The sequence below is a fragment of the Strix uralensis genome, chromosome 3, assembly GCF_047716275.1.
Source record: "Strix uralensis isolate ZFMK-TIS-50842 chromosome 3, bStrUra1, whole genome shotgun sequence".
Lineage (NCBI taxonomy): Eukaryota > Metazoa > Chordata > Aves > Strigiformes > Strigidae > Strix > Strix uralensis.
In genome coordinates this window covers 66405340-66424349 of record NC_133974.1, presented here as the reverse complement: position 1 = coordinate 66424349, position 19010 = coordinate 66405340, and the positions used below count along the sequence as shown (strand labels likewise).

General features: G+C 43.3%; 1 protein-coding gene across 12 annotated transcripts in view; it reads left to right on the top strand.

Moving 5' to 3' along the window:
* NHSL1 (NHS like 1) overlaps positions 1 to 19010 on the top strand; it is a 185448-nt gene that overhangs the window by 121211 nt on the left and 45227 nt on the right. For 9 of the 12 annotated variants that reach the window (XM_074862649.1, XM_074862648.1, XM_074862652.1 and 6 more), the window contains exon 2: positions 11019 to 11171. In XM_074862649.1, the coding sequence (XP_074718750.1) occupies positions 11019 to 11171 (153 nt within the window). Of the gene's footprint in view, positions 1 to 8096; positions 8601 to 10883; positions 10934 to 11018; positions 11172 to 19010 lie in introns of those variants that run through there. The other 3 variants (XM_074862657.1, XM_074862655.1, XM_074862660.1) reach the window with 2 other exon arrangements.

Sequence of the window (19010 nt, the reverse complement as noted above, 5' to 3'; positions counted from 1 at the left end):
ATTGATTGGTTTTCTTGAGGGTGTAGATGTTACTCACATTGACCATGTTACTGATCTCCCACTTCCTTCTTTACGTTTGAATCGGATCTTCTGCTCCAGGGGTCAGCCCTGCCCTGGAGGCGGTGAGAAGTTTCCCACCTGACTCTTCCAGACTGTTTTTAAATCGAGCTCCTCCTCTCTTCTCAATAACTTGTGATGTAAAATGCTGTCCCGTTCCAATTCTGTAATAGCACAAGCTGTCAGCCATTAACAGTCCTCTGGACAAATCTGTAACCCAAAGGTGAATGTGGGTTGTTGTGTATAGTTTAAAAATGCAGCCACTGGGATACATAGTGATATATCAACTATCTTGAGATGACAGGGTTGTTTGCTTAGTAGTAGTTAACTACTGATATTTCTTTGTCTTGTTCTTACTGTTTTCTTAATAACAGCTACTGGGAAGTTTCAAGAATGACTGAGTGGGACAGGACAGTTGATTCTTGCAAGTTTATTGTCTGGGCTGGAAAACCCATGGTATTTCTGCACAGAAATTTATTTTTAGACTCTGCATGGTCGTTTCTGTATTTGTGCGTTGTCTCCAGTCTCCTATCAAGTGTTGGAAATCTCTGAGTCGCAGTGTATCTCCTATTGGCAGGATGTTACATTTAGAAGCTCTTTGAGGAATATATTGGTAGTTTTATCATAAGCAGTGTTGATCTGAATTGTAGATGCATGCTTGCCTTTCAGTTAACTTCAAGTGAGAGTTCACCACTGGCAGTAAGTTACTCTGAAGTCATGATGTCAGGTTACAGAGCATGTGATCTGTTCAGAGCTGAAGTGGGTGGGGGTGATGGTGCCATAGCTGCACACTTTAAAAGGTTTTCAGATAGAAATAGTGAAAGAACTTGAAGAAGTATTTTTAAAACTAACATCAACTGTCTCAAGTTTTACACTTTTCCTCCAATTTTTCCAACTTATACTGCTACAATGAAATACAAACTTTTCTGCAGTTTACATTTTGTGCTAAGTGGGGAAACAAGGGATGCCAAAGAGACATTTTTGCAATTAAAAATGTTACCTTTCATTTTAAATGGTGTATGTTAAACCCCTTGTCGTGTTACAACTTTATGGTTTGATCCGTTTTCTGAAGTTCTTCAGCCACAGCAGGGAATAACTATTTTTTCTAAAATATGAAAAAGTATAGGTATCTACAGTAGGGATCCTGTAGAAAAAAGTAGGGATCTACTCCTTTCCCTTTCTGACAGGAATGGAGGCGGAAATGGCAGACTGGATGCGGAAGAAGAGAGAATCTCCCATTTTTTAATCTTTTCGTAGATTACCTTTTGATGAAGTAGATGGTGATGCCTGTTGTTTGTTTAGTGCCCCCACATACTTCATGATAGTTGGTGTGCTCACTGGTGCTTTCTGAAGATGTTTGGTGGGAAGGCACCTTTTTCACAGTAGCATTATTTAAACTGGTAGATGCATTTTGCCAGCAATTCAAAGAAATGCAACTATTCAGCTGTTAATGTTGTCTGACCACAGCTCATTGTGAGGTTTGGGCTGCTAGATTCCATATGATTAGTAACAAGGATGTTTTCATTTCTGACACTTTTAATCAAAGAGGTGATAATAAAAGTTTAAGTTGGTATCCACATTATAAATTTTGAAAGTTCAAACGATTAGCAGTATGAATTTAGGAGGTTATCCTTTCATTTGGCTTTACTGAGAACTTCTAATAAGAAGATGCTGACCACACAAATATCATCTTAAAATTTGTTTTCAGAATCTATTGGTATTTGATATGTCTGAGATCCACACACCCCTGGCCAGCCAAAGACATTCTCTGGAGATGCTGTGGTGTGGATGTTGGTTCAATTGTTTTCTTAGGAGCTTAAAACAGGTTGCTGAATCCTGCAGCAACGTCATTATTAGGTGACTGTTACATGGTCTCGATGCCCTACTTTAGTTTGGACAATATTATTGTTTCAGGGCAGATTGTGCCATTATCTAATTGGAACATACCCAGGTTTTCAGATTTTGTCAAAAATCTTAGGGCTTTAGGGACAACACCAAATGTCCCAACTGCTGAAATCTATTAATTATTTATGAACCTTAGCTTTTACTTACCATTTTACTATTGTGTTGTGCAGATAACATTTTCAGGTGAAGTTTTTGAAAGTTTCTAGCTAAAAAACAAAACTTTTTTTCAAGTTGCTGAGTGAGAACAGTGAGTGAGCACTTGGTGCTTGATTTTGGCATGGCTTTGGTATGAAGATTGGTATTTTCCAAGGAGTTTCATTTTTTGCATTTATAGATTGCAAAGTTCTTAGGAAACTAGAGGATGTACTGGCCTAATTTTGAGAGAGGATATCTCCAAGCTTAAATGCGTCTCACCCTGAGTTTATTAAGAGTCAGCAGAAAAGAAAAAAAGAAGAATCTGCCAACTCCTTATACCAGGATAATCCATATATAAATAAAAGTATGCCAAAGAGCAATGTTGGGCAGGGAGATAGAGATAGGCTACAAGAATTCTTTCTGTGACCTTTAAATAAGTGAAATGAGTGAGGAGCGTGTCCCCTTCAGGACGCCTATAAGGAGAATGCAGACTGCGATTGGTTGGAGATGTCTGTTGGATATTAGTGGGGATCCACAAGTGCACAGCTGCCAAAGATGGAATTACAGGCTGAACAGGGAGATGGTTTCGGGGCAGAAGTTCAGAAATGGCATTTTTGCAGTCTGGTTTTGTTGGTTTCACGCTGAGTCCTACAGGATGGATCGATGAGAAGACTTATGCAAACTTGTCTGCCTGGTATTTTTTCCATCACTACTTTAGAAGAAAAGCATCTTCTCTATGGTGCATTATTAGGGTAAATAAGAGTCAAGATTTTGCAGACTAACGTACTTGCTGCAGCCATTTTTGATCGGTTCTTCAGGATAAGCTGTAGCATAGGAGCATTGAGGTGGATTTGGAATTTAAATTGAGAATATTTCCTGGTGGCATTTTAAAAGGGTCTTCCTAGGGAGAGAGAAAAGTATTCTTCTGGGAGCTGACATTGCCTTAGCTGAGGTTCAGGAATGGCCAAAGGAAAAAGGATTGTGCCCTGCAATTTAAAACAAAACCATGGAACAAAATTGCACATTCACTAAATGTTTTCTGTTCTCCTGCCTGCATTTACAGTGTGTGGGGAGATGCTCTAACCAAAAGAAACTGCTGCTTTGTCTGCAGACAGCCCTGCCCAAATGCTTCCTTTTCTCTCTGGTGATGTGTTTGCATGACAGAGGATCCTGTGGAAAGATGTTTTGAATTGTCAAAGGAATGAATTAGCTTTATTGTGCTGTGACCTAAATAGGATCATCAGATCAATCAGTCTGCTGCTTTTCTGTCCTCTGTGGCTTAGGTTGTGCTGCTTCTCTTTCTCATCTTCCTCCCTCTTGCCCCTTTCCCCGCCGGGCAGCCCCTTTCCCAGAGCCTGCACCCCTAATCCCTATGAGCATGAATAAAGGAGGGCGCTGCCGGGGTCCCCTCTTTAAAGCAATACCTGCTCTGTGATTGCCTGTGCGGAGCCAGGGGCATGGGTCCTTCTTGGCTTTTGTGGTGGCTTGGGGATAAAATACCTTCCCTCCTTTGTTCCCTCTCCCCTGTGCATCCTCCTCCTCCTCTTCTTCCTGATCCCAGGTTTAATGAATTGTAATTTTTCAGTAGCTGGGGAAGTATCGCGCTTCACCAAGGCCGAGGTTGCCCTGAAAGAGTCCATTGTGAGCGAGCCGAGCTGGAGACAGGAGGGCAGCTGAATGCGGTGCTGCCTGGGACAGCCTTTGTGGAGGGAGCACTTTTGTTCTCCTGAAAGATGCCGGGAGAGGGGCAGCCAGGACTGGCTCTAAGGGAGGAAGAAACCCCTTCTAACCATAAATTATTGACTCCTGTGGTCTGTGGGGGTGGCTTCGACTCCCTTTAAGCACTAGCAAGTGGTTGAAGTGGGTGAAGGTGGCCAGGACAGGCATAAAGCTTGGGCACAAGTTTTGAAAACACTTGAGACATTCGGCGTTTCTTATCTCAGGTGCTTGATGTTTCTTAATGACGGAAGTCTCGCCTAGAAGTAAAGGTGCAGCTTTCAAGGCCGGGTGGTGTCAGTCTGAGCCAGGTGGGAGCCTTGTGACTTGCAGGAAGGGTTTTATGACCCTCCTTGGGTTCAGGCTCGCCCTGCAGACGCCTGGGTGCCTCTGCACAGCCTGGGGAGGGGGTGCTCGGGGGTCGGTTTTATAGCTGCTCCCCTCCAGACACCGCAGCTGCTCAGAGGGGGCGGACGGGGGTGGCAGGGAGCAATCCCGAGCACGTCCTACGCTGATCCAGTCCTGCAGACATGCTCTAAAAACTGCCCTCCAACAGCTTCTTCCCTGTGTGAGCTGCTGGAGGGTGGCACAGTGGAAACTTATTTCAAGTGAGTGTCTGACGTGTCTGTAAAAATAAAAGGCATCGATTTAATTGTTTTATGTACATCTGCTTGCCAACGTTTCTACTTTCCTTTTTGCTTACTCACTGGAAGAGCTCTCGTGGTGCAGTTCCCAGATCAGTTGTATGGTTTTGCTTTTTCTTTCCTCTTAAAATATCATCAATGTTATACAGTTGTTTAATGGAGGGTTTTTCCATTGTCTGAATAAAGTTGCTAAGGTTTACAACTTAAAGTTCAGGTTTTGAGTTGATGATACGTGTTAGTAGTTTGATGCATCATTCCTTTTGTGAACTTGGTAAGTGTGCTGGGTTTACCTCTCCTTCATGCAAATAAGTGGTAAAATTTGTCTTGATTTGTGGGATGGAGTAGGAGTAGGTTGCTTTAACTCTTCGTGTGGTTTATTTGTTTTTTTAAGTTAGTACTTCCTGAATTTCATAACTGCAGGTGTGCATAGGCTGATGAACAGCAGTGGGAAGGAGAACAGTTGATTCTCACCGATTTGTAGTGTCCCAGCTGCTTCGGCTGTGGTTACGAGCAACCCAAGTACATCCCTTTTCAACATTTGCCTTTTTATAAAGTCTCAACTTCTTCAACGGATCTTGTGCACTGGTGCAAGGTTTGGGGCATTGGGTTGTTAATGGCGGCTGGACAGGAGAGCCCCCCCCTCCCCCAGAGGGCTGGCTGGAAATATTTCTGTGGAAGCCGAATATTTCCAGATTGTTTCACAGGCGCCGATGTTTTATGTTGCCGTGAATGTGGAGGGGTGGCTGTCCCAGATGGCCGTCGCAGAGCAGGTCAGCTGGAAAGCCCCTCTAAAGAGGGGAGAGAGCAGGGAGAGAAGTGAAGGAATGGCTGCAGTGTTTCAAGCACGCCATGAACAGGCAGCTACTCATGTTCACTTCTCTTCTGATGTACATGGCCTCTACTGGAAATTAAAATCAGTTTAACCACTCAGGGTTTAAAAGCTATTATATTGTGAACTTAAAAAAGACACAGTTTTGCTAATTAGTGTGTTACACGTTGATGATTTTGAGCGTGCTCTTTGGCACTGCATCTGGTGCCTCTCATTTTCTTTGTTTCGGTCTCTGACTGAAGGAGGGAGTTTCTTCAGGGCCAAACTTTGTAACCGAAGTTAACAATCCCATCCGGTATGAAGTGAGAATTAGCATTTGCTGAAAGTCTTCTCTGTATTTTCTGTATTCCTTGTGATAGTGTCCTTGTGCAGAGGCAAGTGAGTGTGATCCCTGCTTGTAAGGATGTGGGAACTGAGGCGGTGGGTTAATATTAACTTGTCCAAGGGGAAGTAGGAAATATGCCACAGAGCAAGGTCTCCTCAGTCTACCAGCCGTCTCTGAGTCATTGGCTTTTGAAGAACCGATATCCCAGTGTGTGCTCACCTACTGTTCATGCTGGGTTTATCCAGCTTCAACAAGGTAATTACCTTCTATCAAGGTAATTTTAGGTGGGTTTTTTGTTGTTGTTTGGTGGGGAGTTTTCTGTGTTTTTTGTCTGCTGGATTGGCAGTATTGGAGGCTAAAGTCCTTTATCAGTTTGCATAGTGACTACAATATAAATTTTCTCAAACTGCCTCATCTTCTCCTTCTCTTCCCAATGTAGAGAGGCAGGCTGTGGAGAAGCATGCTTACTTCATGTTTTCAGCTCTAAGAGGACTGCCATTAGAAGCTAAATGTGGTGGCAGTTTCTTGTGACAGGAAAAGCGTTTTAAAAAAGCTGGATTGAGACGACGTGCTGGATTTCATGGAAGCCAATGGGTTTGTCTCAAGTGGTGAAGAGTTTTTTGTCTTTGACCTAGTGCAGACTCTGAGAGATGCAGATACAAGTATCCAGCTGGTGCTTCTCTCCTCATGATAGCCATTTTTGATGTTTGACCTCTTTATCAGCATGACCTGAGGGAAGGTGGAAGCAATGGGGGGGGAGGGGGGGGAGGGAAGGGTGAAAGGCAGACATCATCTTATACATTGTTTGTTACTGGGTTTGAATAGCTGCCTCCATACTGGCGATCAGGGCTTGAGGACAGTGATTAAGCTCTTGTTCTTAGGCAGGAGAAATGCTCAGCCCTCAAGGTGGGCTGAGGATCCAATAACAAAGAGCAGCGCTGCACTTGGCACATCTTGCAGCCCACGGTGAAACAGGGAAAGGTTCCCTGAGCCATCCAAAGTACCCAGGATCATGTTGATACACAGGGGCTTGACCATCAAACGGGAACACAGTCTTGCTTCCCAGGGCTTGCAGGCCTCTGTGAGGTGCCATAAAGACTTTGGGGATAATGTGTCTCAGTTTAAGTAGGCCAGTCTCCCTCACATGCTGGCTTGAAACTGTCACCCTTCCTGTGCAAATGCATGGTAGCTCCCCGTCCCACTTCTAGAGGCACTTCCTACCTCCTAGAAAAGATCACCACCACACTAAAAAGGAGTTAGCACCTTCTGGCTTTGCTCTCGATGGCAACCCTGCTGGAGTTCGAAATGGAGTCATTCTGCACTCGCCTCCAGCATGTGTCCAGCAAGTGTGTGTTTAAAGCGGTTTTAATGATGAGTGGGTGAGGCGAGCAAGTCAAGATATCTCTTGGACCAGCAGCTGCTGGAGAGACCTGCTGCTAATGGCAGTTTTGGTGTCAAACCTGTGTTGTAACTGTAAAATCTCTGGGTTTGGAAAATACTGATAAAATGCTGATAATAGTGTGTTCAGACAATGATGGAGGCACTTTGTTTATGGTCAGTTCTGCGCGGTGCCGAGTCTCAGCCATTTGGTGAATCTCTAGTGACGTTCCCGTGGAACATCTGCCTTTACAGGCTGCGCTCCAGAGGCCGCATCCTGCTGCAGCTTTGGGGTCAGTCTGAACCCCCTGCTGCTGGCATTTTTCTTTTTTCCCCGAGGAAAAAATCCTTTTCATTGTTAACCCGAGGGGGTTCCCTAAGCTTGCTTTGTGATGGAGGGCTTGCTTCTTGAGCCCGAACATTGTGCGAAGGGCATGCCCTGCTGAGCACATTGCTTTGGTGCTTAGCATTTTCTCTTTAACTTCTGCAAAATTGCAGTTCGTTCCTAGGAAGGCTGGCTGTGGACCCGTGGATGTATTTTTGTAAGGCATGAGGATATAATGCGCATCTCAAAAACCTGGGCTGTTTCATCTCTGTGCACAAAGTTTGGTTTGATGAATAACAGGTTCTCTATTAGCCAGAAGTAACTCGATTTTGTTTTCCATGTATCTGGTCTGAGATGACGCTAATAAGAATAAATTAGGAGTGTTACTGAATGGAATTCAATATGTAAAATTAGTGGGCTGATGTCCCAGGCAATGGCAGTGCTGCGGGGGGAGCAGTGGATCCGGAGTTGCAGGGAGACCGCAGCTTGCAGCCGGCTAAAACGCAGCTCTTGGGTCCTTAATAAAGTGGGAGCGAGAGGGGGGAAAAAAAAAAAAGGGGGTGGGGGGAGCGGTGGGAAAGCCTGGCATCCTGATTTGCACGAAAATACAACTTACATTTGCAACTGGAAGGAGGCTGCAGGGCGGCGGCTGGGGAGGGCCGCGGCGGGGCGGGCGGGCACCGGGGGTGCGGAGGGCGGGGAGGGACCGGGGGAGGGAGCGAGGGAGGGAGGAAGGTGCCGGCATCTCCCTGTGCTCCGCCGGCAGAGCCGGCCAGCGCGATGGGGAGGAGGGAGATCACCTGCAAACCAGGACTTTCTGGAGTAGCCAAACTTGGAGAGCGGAGGAAAGGCTGAGAAGAACGGCTGAGTGAATGCATGGGTAGCAAGAAAACCCCAGTTTTATTGCTGCGCAAACTTGAATACCAATTAACTTTTTTTTTTCTTTTTTTCCTCCTGTTTCATACGTTGAAACTGGCTGTTTTCAGCCCACAAGGTTAAATGCGAGGAGGAGAAATTCAGGCTAAAGAATTGTAAGTGGTTTTGTGCATCGGGAAGATCTAGACAGAATTAAAGTTGTGATTTCAGGAAAGAAAGGCAGAGGGGAGAAGCCTGGAGAAGAGAAATTTGGTGTGCAGAGTTTGAACAGGCTCGATCTGGAAAACAGTCGCCTTTCTGCAGCTCCTTTCTATGGGATTTAAACTCCAGGATCACAGTTCAACACCTTGAAAATGGTGGTTTTCATCAACACAAAGCTTAAATCTCTCATGAAACTTTTCAAGAGAAAGAGTAAGTAGTTGTGCGTGCTGGCTGTCCTTTCGGGAGGCAGCCGAGTCCTGCAGGAAAGTGCAGTTCTCTTCGGCTTTGCTCCTGCTTTCCTGAAGCCTCTTTTTATCTCACGCTCTTCTTCGTCGAGTATTTTGTACTGTGCGGAGGCAGCCTTATGAGGTGCTTTAGGACTTCTGCTTTGGGATACTGTTGCTTTTGAAGTCCTTTGTCGTGGTGGTTTCGAAGGAGCCAAACTTCTCAGTGTGAAACGAGCAGCTGGGTGACAAGGCTGAGCCTGTCTGTGACACCTGCTGTCGTGCGCAGGTGTCACCTGGCATCATGCACAGGTGTCACTCGCCATCGTGCATAGGTGTCACCTGCCGTCGTGTGCAGGTATCCTGTCGTGTGCTGAGGCATCCTCCTGGCGTCTGTCAGTCATCTGTCTCCGCTTGGGCAGCTGCTGAGTGCATGTGTAGCTCTGGGCTTCTATCTCTGAGGTACCGACAGAAAGCTCGCTCTGAGCCGAGCTGTGTTTTATAAAGATGCTCTAGTTTCAGACTGGCTTTTAAAATCGCGATTCTTCATTTAATTCGGGAGGGTAGACAGGTTGCACTAGAGAGAGTAGTCGGCAAATACGCACAGCCCTTGTGTCGACTAGTTTTGATGCCCATCGCTCTGATGAGCAGTAAACTTTAATTTTGGTATGGTGGGACTGCAGCTGGACGGTGGGCTTGGCGGCTGGGATTTCCCTCCTCTTCCTCCCCCAGCCTTACTCCCCTCCCCGCCTGCCTGCTCAGCCTGGGGATGGCAAGGGGCGCTTTTCGGGCAGGATATGGCTATACCTATCAGTTTTTCTGTAATATTGGGATGATTGGTGTTGTATCCAGGTAGGTGGTGAATTGTCAGTTTGTTGTGATTTAGGTTTGATTCTTAGTTAGCAAGGACGGGAAAAGCAGGCACAGACTGAATGTGTACCTGCCCCATTGCAGCCAATATGTCTGCAAGAGGGGAGGGGACACAGGACCAAGCCACCTCAGAGATGAAGAGACCAATCAAAAGTCTTCAAAAACCTTTTTCGAGGTCTGATACTAATCTAAAAAAGGGAGGAAAGGCAGTTACGAACCTCCCTCCCCACCTCAAGGTCTTTCAGGACAAAACAGGCATTGAGCATTAGGCTGTAGATAGATTTTGAAGCAAAAAGCGTAGCTTATTTTCTTTTAACGAGTGCCGATGATTTCTGTCTGAATAATCCTGGCAGATGCACAGTGGTGTTAGGGAGAGTCATTTTTCAGATGACAGGAGGCTGTTGCCTTCGTTTTGCTTCTCAGTTTACACACCCCTCTACTACCACAGAGGCATTAGACAAACTTCATGAAGTGATGCTACAGCAGCGACCAGTGCCCAGGCAGCAAGGCAAGCGAAGGGAAGATGCAGAGCTGGCAGCAAAGGCAGGTGTTTGGGAGCCAGCACAGCTGTAATGGCTCTGTCTGCTTTGGAGAGCTAAAAGCAAAGATGTGCAGCACGCTGGCTGAAGGCCAAAGGGTGCCTGGGGAATCATAAAATATGACCCCAACTGCCCTTTTCCTGTTATTACAGGGTGGAGGGATAAGGCCATTCAACTGTAGAAGTTTTTATTGATGATAAACTTTAAACAAAAGGTAATGGCTGTCTCTCGGGAAGCATAAATGATAAACAAATCTTAGCAATATGTGCTTTGGCTGATTCATTGCTAGACTGTCTGTAGGGAACTTTGAACTTGAGCAAGGTCTGTATTTTATTTTCATGTGTGTATTGGCTGAGAAGAGGTGGCCAGAGCAATCCCTCTTCAGTGTTGTTGTGCTCTGAGCAGTGTTTGCCCAGGGAGTTGCTGTTGTCCAGATCTGCTTTCCACTCACAGCGATGGAAAGTAGCTAATTTATTGGCTTCACTGGAATCTTTGTTCCTGGTTTGAGCAAGCGTGAGGTCAGAGAAGGTTATTTCCCCATACAAATGAACCTGTCGTAATCTCTCATAGCGACTGTCATGTTCCCAGGGTCACCTTTGAGCAAGAGGAAGCTATCCTGCAACACACAGTGCCTGGCAGGATCAGGGGACCGGGAAACTGATCTCGTTTGTGAAGACTGGAAGCTAGAAGCGGGAACACAGAGTTGCAAGTTCAGAATAAATACAGCAGGGGAATTGTATTTACTCTGTAATACAGAGTAAATAAACACGGGAAGAGGGAAAGGTGTTTCCTACATAACATATATTTAGACTAGAAATGAGAGGAGGGTTTTTAACTGTCATGGAAGTGAAGTTCTAGAGAGTGTTTTGATGGGACTACAGTGGCAAACAATCTTTTTTGTTTTAAGATGGTGCGTGACAAACTTACATGTGGGGTTTCATGGTATAGTTGTCTACTGTAGCATTTAATTTTCTTATTCTTGTCTCTCTCTGCAGCTGTTTCCAACCTAGATGAAGAGAGTAGATGGACTGTGCACTACACTGCTCCGTGGCACCAGCAGGAAAATGTCTTCCTGCCCTCCTCAAGACCACCTTGTGTGGAGGACCTGCACCGACAAGCCAAGCTGAACCTCAAGTCAGTACTGAGAGGTAAGATGCTACTGCTGGCACAGATGTGTCCTAAAGGGACAGCAGTTTTTGCCAGAGTCTTTGCAAATGTATCCAAATGGCAGGCTTTGGAAGAAGTTTATTTGTTTTTCTGCCTGCAGCACATCAGGAATGTTAGTGGGATTTACCCACTCAAATGTAGGTATAGGGCAAATATGCTTTTGCTATCAAGAGACAAGAAAACGTGTTACCTGGCAGAGCACTCTAGAATGAGAAAGGGGAAAATCTTGTGTCTTTTGGCCATTTCCATTTAGTCTTTGCAGTGTTTCCAAAACAGTATCTTCAGTTTCAGTAAGTTCTGAGTTAACTCCATTTATACTTTAGTGTAAGAAGCACATCAAAGATGTTTCATTTGGTGATTTCTTTCATTGTTGTACAGTGTCATTTCCAGGGATGTGGCTACTTGTGAGAGGTCGGAAAAGGCGTGGAGGGCAGAGAAGGGAAATGGGGAAGAGGACACTCACAAGGACTCTTCCAGTAGTGAAAGTGTTTTCTTGCAGAAGGGTGCAGTGTATTTTTAAGGACCAATTTCTACCCTTAGTACCTTCACTGGGGCTGTACCCGTACAGTCTGGCATGGGAGGCATTGTGTTGTGTTAGTGCAGCCATGAGGACAGAGGCAGGCAGCCAACAGGGAGGACTGCAGAACATCTGTCCCCGGGCCAGAAGTAAAGTTTAAAGTTACAGTTGAATGTCTGTGTTCTGGAAACGGTTAACCTAGATTTTTCTTTACATTGGCTATTTAACAAAGGGGGTTACCCTGCAAAGAGCCAACTTGTTTCAAGTCCCTTTTTGTTTCAGCAGGAACTGCAGGTACTTGATACTTTGCAGAGTTAACCTGATTTAAAAGAACATTGTAATTTTTGTTTTGTTTAACACGACATTTCTGCTTTTTAAAGCTGCAGAAAACATTATTTTGTATGTCTGAATAGAGAAGTGTTTGGCTGCTGTATTTTATTTCTCTTGTCATTTCTCCAGTTATTTGATTTTCACAATCTCTTACTAGGTGCCTTTTGTTATCATTTAATAGGGGAGTCTTGACAGCCAGTGTTATTAGCTTGCGCATGGCTCAGCAGATAGCCTGTGTGTCCTCTACACTTATTATTGGATTAATGCATTTGTGCAGCCCTTTAGCCTTGAAATGTTTACTGTTCCCTTGCAGACACACTTACCAGTTCTTTACAAAAGAAAAATAGTTGCCTGCTTTAGATTAAAAAGTATACTGCTTGTGGTTAGCTTTTTGTAAACCTTACTCATTCTTCTGTTTTTCTGTTCTCTGGGACTGTTATCAAAGAAAACTCCATAGGCTAAAATGCTGCTCTGATTTTCTTCTGTTTTATCAGAAAAGTACTGCAGTTTCATATTCTTTTTCAATACATTTCTATCTAATATATTTGTGTGAAACTAAGTAATATATACTGCTTCCTGCAGCTTATACACCTGAAGTTATTTCTGTCTGCTGGGATTTTTCTCTGGAGCTGCTGGTCTTTATAAAACAAAATCTATTCAGACTACTACAACTTACCAATTAGCTATATGTGTTAAATAAACTGGCTTGTGCGCATGATGTAGGACTCCTTGGTGATGAACTGGATTTCAGTTTTGTGCTTTCAGGGTAATAACTGAGAGAGAGAGAAGGAACTGTGATGCCTTCACCAGACCTCAAGCTGCTGACATAGTCAACAAAACTCTACTATTTATTTGTTTGTTTATTTTACCTCAAGCACTTTCCCTGGGCCATGTTTATTCCCTAAGAGCAGTTTTAAAATAACTCCTTGCTGTGGCCTGTAGCTGAGTAGCTACAGCATGAATTTAACACCATTTTCAGTAATTTCATTCTTGCCTGTAGGGGTTCTGCATAGTAAGAGAGGCACTGACTAAAGTTTTATCAGTTTTACTCTGCTGCTGCTTCAAGCAGCGCTGTGAAATCAGGAAGACGCCAATGCTTCTGATCACATTTGGAGGATTGGGTTAAAAGTTCTGTAGCCAGAGCTGAGTTTCATTCAGTGTAAAAGTGCTGTTGAAGTTGTGATGTAATTGTGACAACAGCCAAACTGCTTTTCCACCTGTTGCTTTAGAAAAGACAGAGTTTTCCAAAGTTTCTTAGTGGGTAGGAAGTAAATTCAGTGCTATGTGATTATAGCATAGAAGACCTTGAAGAAAAGTGGTCTTATGAGAAGCACCGTTGGGCTATCATGGGAACTTTAATTCTGCATTTCTTGACCTCATGATGAAGCTTGCATTTTGACATCTTTTTGTGTTTCAAATTCATTGGTGGAGGTGAAGCGTGTGCAGTAGAATGGCTGCATGTGACCCAACGTGCTGCATGGGTGGTGGGGAATGAACAATGTTGGATGACAAGGTGTGCTGTACTCTGTGCAGGAAACAGTGGGATGAATCCTCCCATTCTCCAAAAACCATCTGTACAAACTGGAAAGGAGTAGAAAAAAGCAAAATTAATTGTTTCTTTGTGGTAAGTTGGAGGTGAAGTCGTGGGATGTGCACGGCAGTGGAGAACTACTTAGGTTTGGTAAGAGGGAATACTTCCTTGCAGGAAAGATACTGAAGTGCTGAAATAAATTTTTGGGGCTATGAAATCATTCAAGGTTATAAGATATAGGTGAGAGAAACACTACTCAGAAATGGTTTGTGTAAATTTAATCCTACCTTCAGAGGAGGTTGGGAAAGAAGAGATAACCTCTGGTGGTCCCCTCAAACCTGATGATGTGGTCCTGAGGGCTGAGCTAGTAGCTGTAGTTCAGACCATTAAAACACACCCGTTTGAAAGTTTTCCAGTCCTCCTCTTGTTCGAATCATGATATCTGATGTTGCTGGTACATAGCAACTGGATTGCAGCCTATTAGTTTGTTACTGCATTCATTGCTCGCCCCAGTGAATGGAAAAGTAAGTATAAAACTTAGGTAACAAATAGTAATTAACCTGTAGAGCACAACAGTCATTTAAACCACCTGTAAAGTTATTGAATGTATAAAACCTTTCAAAATAATTCAAGCAAGGTATTCCGTTCTATCAAGGTGTTTTCACCCATCTAATATGAACCAGATGAAATCCTGGCTAGCTTTAAAGACACCACGAGGTCAAACCTATTTATTCTGGTACAATTTTAACAGCAAATTTTTGACAGCATGGGTCTAGCTAAAAAAATCTAGTGAAATAGATAGGAAGCTGTCTGTTGTCTAGAATAAACTTTTAAGCACCACTTAAAGAGCAGAAAAGCTATTATCGGTGCTTACTCTTAAAAGTGGTTTAAGAATAAAAAGTTAGGGATAGAGTTGTTAAAATGTATGATATCTAACCTGTCTTGAGAGAAATCAAGTACTTTGCCTGGTGATCTCGGCATGCTCTGCATACCTTTACAAGAAGCAGTGTTGTGTTTGGAGGAGGAAGAGATTTTTTTCATTATTTTTTTGTGCAGTTTATTATTTTACTTTGTATATTATATATTAAAATGTCCTCTGCATATTACACTGTGGAAGTGGATACAGCATGTGATAGTAGACGTTGCATGGGGAGATCTTTTAGATTTTTGTACCTATGAACTAGCCTTTTACCCTTTTGAAATCAAGGGGAAATACTGTGCTTTTTCTTTATGAAGGTACTTTCAAGTATAAATGGTGAGATCTTGCTTTCAAATTTGTTCATAGCTAAGGTAAAGCTATTTATCCTTCTTTAGGGATGCAGGTGCTCAGGTGCCACCTTAAGTTTTAAAAAGCAGTGTTGTCCAGTAATCTGAATTAGAAAATGAAGGACCTGGAAGCTGAAAAGTTTGTGATGCACAGTTTATCTGTTCTTGAGAACTGAAGTGGCTTTATGTAACTTATATTAAAATCTAAAGTTGTCATTGACTAAAATCAGTGGCTTGATATGTTTAACCCAGGGTACATTACTACATTTTAAATAAAAGCTCTCAGTGGCTTAATCTGATGGCTAGAGCAGAAGAGCAAAATCAGCTGCACCTCACAGTCATGGTACCATTGCAATGTGATCTAAACATTTAGAAAATGATTCAGTTCTTGGGTTGTGGTGATAGATCGCATTTTTTTTAATGTTTTGTTTGCATTGGATAAAACAGGCTGTCCTTTTCTTTGGAAAAGTAGCCAGGAACTTGGAGTGCCTGCTGGAGCAGATGGGGTGACATGTGCCATCCAAGGCGCCTGTTTCCTTACCCTCGGGACAAGCCACTCTAACAGGCCTTTCCTGAGAGAGCCTGTCTTACATGGCCTCATGTTTTCATAGTCACCTTGTGGAAGGTGTTTCCCACCATACAGGCGTTCAGATAGTGACTCCTGTGCTCCATGTCACTGTTTCCTCCTAGGAAGTTGTGAAAATAGGTGACAGAGAAGACAGATGGGAAGGAAGAGCCGAGGCTCTGCATGAGGTCAAGGTCCTCAAATCAATCCTGTCCCCTTGCACTGTGTGCTCTGCTCCAAGGCTGAAGGACTGCTTGGCGTGTTTAGTCTCATGTTGCCAATGTTCACTGAGCGTCTGGACCAGCTCTGAGAGTCTGGTCTGGACAGTAGCAGAGCTGTGAGTTTAAGGTTGTTCTCAGAGTGGCATTGGTTCGTTTTTTTTTAAGGGAGACCATTATCTGTGGTAAAGGGGCAGTGCCACATACTGCAGTGTTTCCTACAGCTTAAGCAGAGTCACGAGGGTAGTACCATAAAACAGCCCCTGTCCCTGACACAGTGCATTGACAGATCCGGCTTGTTGCTCTGTACCATAGTCGGGTTTAAAAGACTGTTGTCTGAAGAAGCCCCTAAAGTACAGTGGTCTTCAGCTGGGAGCACAGATACAACAGCAGTAGTATATAACAGTGACTCAAATGTTTGGTAAAAAAAGTAAATTGAGACTAATCCTGATTTTGCTAACTGTACTATAATCTGAAAATGACAAGCAATAGGGTATGAAGCATGAAGATGGGGAGGAGACAGAGCACTGTTGTAGTGTTGCTTAAGTTCTTGAAGCATATCATAAGTGTGCCTGTCTATCTTCTGGACAGGTTTGCAGCATTAGCAGTGTGTTCACAGGTGTAGGTCCAGTGTCCTAAAAGGAAACCCTAAAGTAAGCTGGAATGCACTGGCCTCATATAATCTTGCAAGCTATGATGAAGTGAAGAAACGGAAATAAATGTTCCTGTCGCACACCTGAACTCTCTTTGTGTCTGCATTTTTTGAGCTATCCTGTATTCTCCCTCAAACATGGATATTAAGTCAGTTCCTGTGATGGGAGCCAGAGCAGGGCATATGTAGCCAGATTTCCAAGGCGCAGTTACCTTCCAGTTCCAACAATTAGCAGATAGAGCACTTTTGGTTTAAAAAAAGAAAAAAGTGGGGGAGGACAGGCTCCACTGTTGTGTGTTGTCACTTGTCCATGAGCTGGGAGACAACAGGCATAAAGGGAAGTGATGAAAGAACAATGTCAATGTTAAAGGGCAAACACAGCCAGTCTGAAATGATACCAGGCTGTCAGGAGATAGCCAGCTCCTGAAGGGTCTTTCTTGTGGACACACTTTCTGTGCAGTTCCAGTTGCAGACGACGGGCAATGTCTTGTTGCACACTGCTGGGGGCTGCCTGGCCTGGCTGTCCTTTCCAGTGGATAACAAGGTGTCAGATAGGTACTGAGGAAGGTGTAGCTGTGAATAGTGGGAACAGTCTGACTTTCAGACTATGGCTGCGGAGACTTCCTGCACAACTGCCTGTACTTTGTGCCTTTTTCCCCCCAGGGTAATTGTGTTGATTCAGGCTATGTATATACTATAGGGCTCGTTGTTCCAATGTCTGCGATGATTCATTTATTATCTCATCTTCAGAAGAGCTGGATTTGGCTGACTGTAGCTTCTGTTTAGCTTTGTTGGCCAAATTCAAGGAATGTATTTAAGCAGCAGTGATTGAAACACTTGATTTGTTTTCCAGAAGACATCTGGTTAGCATTGTCAAATAAAACCGGATTTAAGTAGTTACTCATAAAGCCTCTATTATGTCTTGCTGCAAGACCCTCCAGACAGGTATGTGTTTAGCCTTTGTTTTCTCAGTGCATCTGCCAGATCACTGTTCAGATGAGCAATATTAGGGTCAGCCCTACTAGTCGATAATCCTGCTGAGAAGATTATGGATTTAAAATAATCTTATGTTTCATTAAAGAGCTGCAAAATAGGGGGGAACCACTTTACTAACAATAGGTCTGGTTCAGGTTCAGAGAGACGTCAGGATGTGAGCTCCCCACCAACCGAAAGCCTTAATGAAGTAAAAGACCATTAAAGGCTAGGGGTAGACCATATGTTCTGGAAAGGCCTCAGAGCTGTAAAATCAGAAAAGAGAAATCAACTTCTTTCTCATTATTTTAGTTTAAATAGTCAGGTTAGTACCAGAGGTTCTGCCCATATATCCTGTCCTTTTTACTGTTCCTGAATTAATTCACAGTACATCTGTTTAAGGCTTTGGCCAAATTCCATACTCCAACTGCTCTTTCTAATAAGGAATTTAAAAAAGCAAATATTCAAATGAAACTAAGCAGAATTTGACCGGGAGTCTACACTGCACGTGTTTGAAAGCTGCTCTTGTGCTGAAAAATTGAGTTACTTGGAAGCATCTAGGTTCCCTATTTTTAGATTTAGTTATATAGTGCAGTGCTGACTGTAAAAACATACAGGGTGGTTGTATGTAGATTGATTGCATGATATACATAAGTGAAAGCGATTCCAATGAATAATAGTAATGATACTGTTTTTTTCTTAAACCAGATTAATGTGTTTTCTTAATGTTTTATGATACAAGTCAGAGTCAGTAGGAAGGTTTAGCTGAAAGATTATCGAACCTCACCCCATTTCAGATCTGTGCCTTTAGTGGAGAGAAATTTGAACTGTTACTGTCTGTGGTGTAATTGTTTCAGTGTTAGATAAAGCAATTCCCATCACAGAGAGTATCAGACTTAATCAGTTGTTTCCTTTCTTGCTTTTATTCCTCCTACTTCTCTTAGACTGGGGTGTTATACATGCTTGCTTGCAGCATTTTAGATAGCTTTAACGTTATGTGTCCTAACAGAAAAAACAATAAAAACTCCCTTCATATTTTTATATTAGCTGTGTTAGGTTGTCTGAGAAACAACAAAATCCATAAAAATGCTAGAGAAAAAGCAGGGAGAATGATTTTAATGCCAGCATCAAACATGCAAAAGGAAGCAAATAAACTGTTAAATTTAAGACATCTTGTCACCACTAAATGTAGTCGTATACCACACTTGCAGAAATTTAAATTAACTCAAGACAAACAGTGATAATTATTTTGAGCACTCCCTAGTGACAGCTTGTTAACAAATATAATTTGTAATGGCTGTTACATTTTGATGCCATTAGAAAGGTTTTCTGTTTGGCTAAATCATGCAGATTACCTGAGGAATTAAGACTGGGATTAAATGTATTTGTTTTTTAAAAGCTTCAAGAAAAGAAAGAAAGGAATGATCAACATGTTTGCATTGATTTAACCCCGTTAAAGATATTTTCACATTGCAGAGTTCCTTTTAGTTTGGATCCCTCTTAAAGACTTGCATCTGATTTGGACCCTTGAAAATAAATCTAGCTGCATACTTGCTTTACTTTAATGTTGCACTTTCATGCCCCATCCTTGCACTACTGCAAGCATCTATGAAGCTGAGCCCTGAAGCAGCTTGGAGGAGCCGGTTTGCAAGGGTGGGCTTCCCAGCCTGGCTGGGGGTCTAGTTACCACATCAGGACACCCTTCCCAATTAGAGCACAAGCATTTGTGCATTGGAGGGAATAGACCTAACATAAATACATTTGGTTGC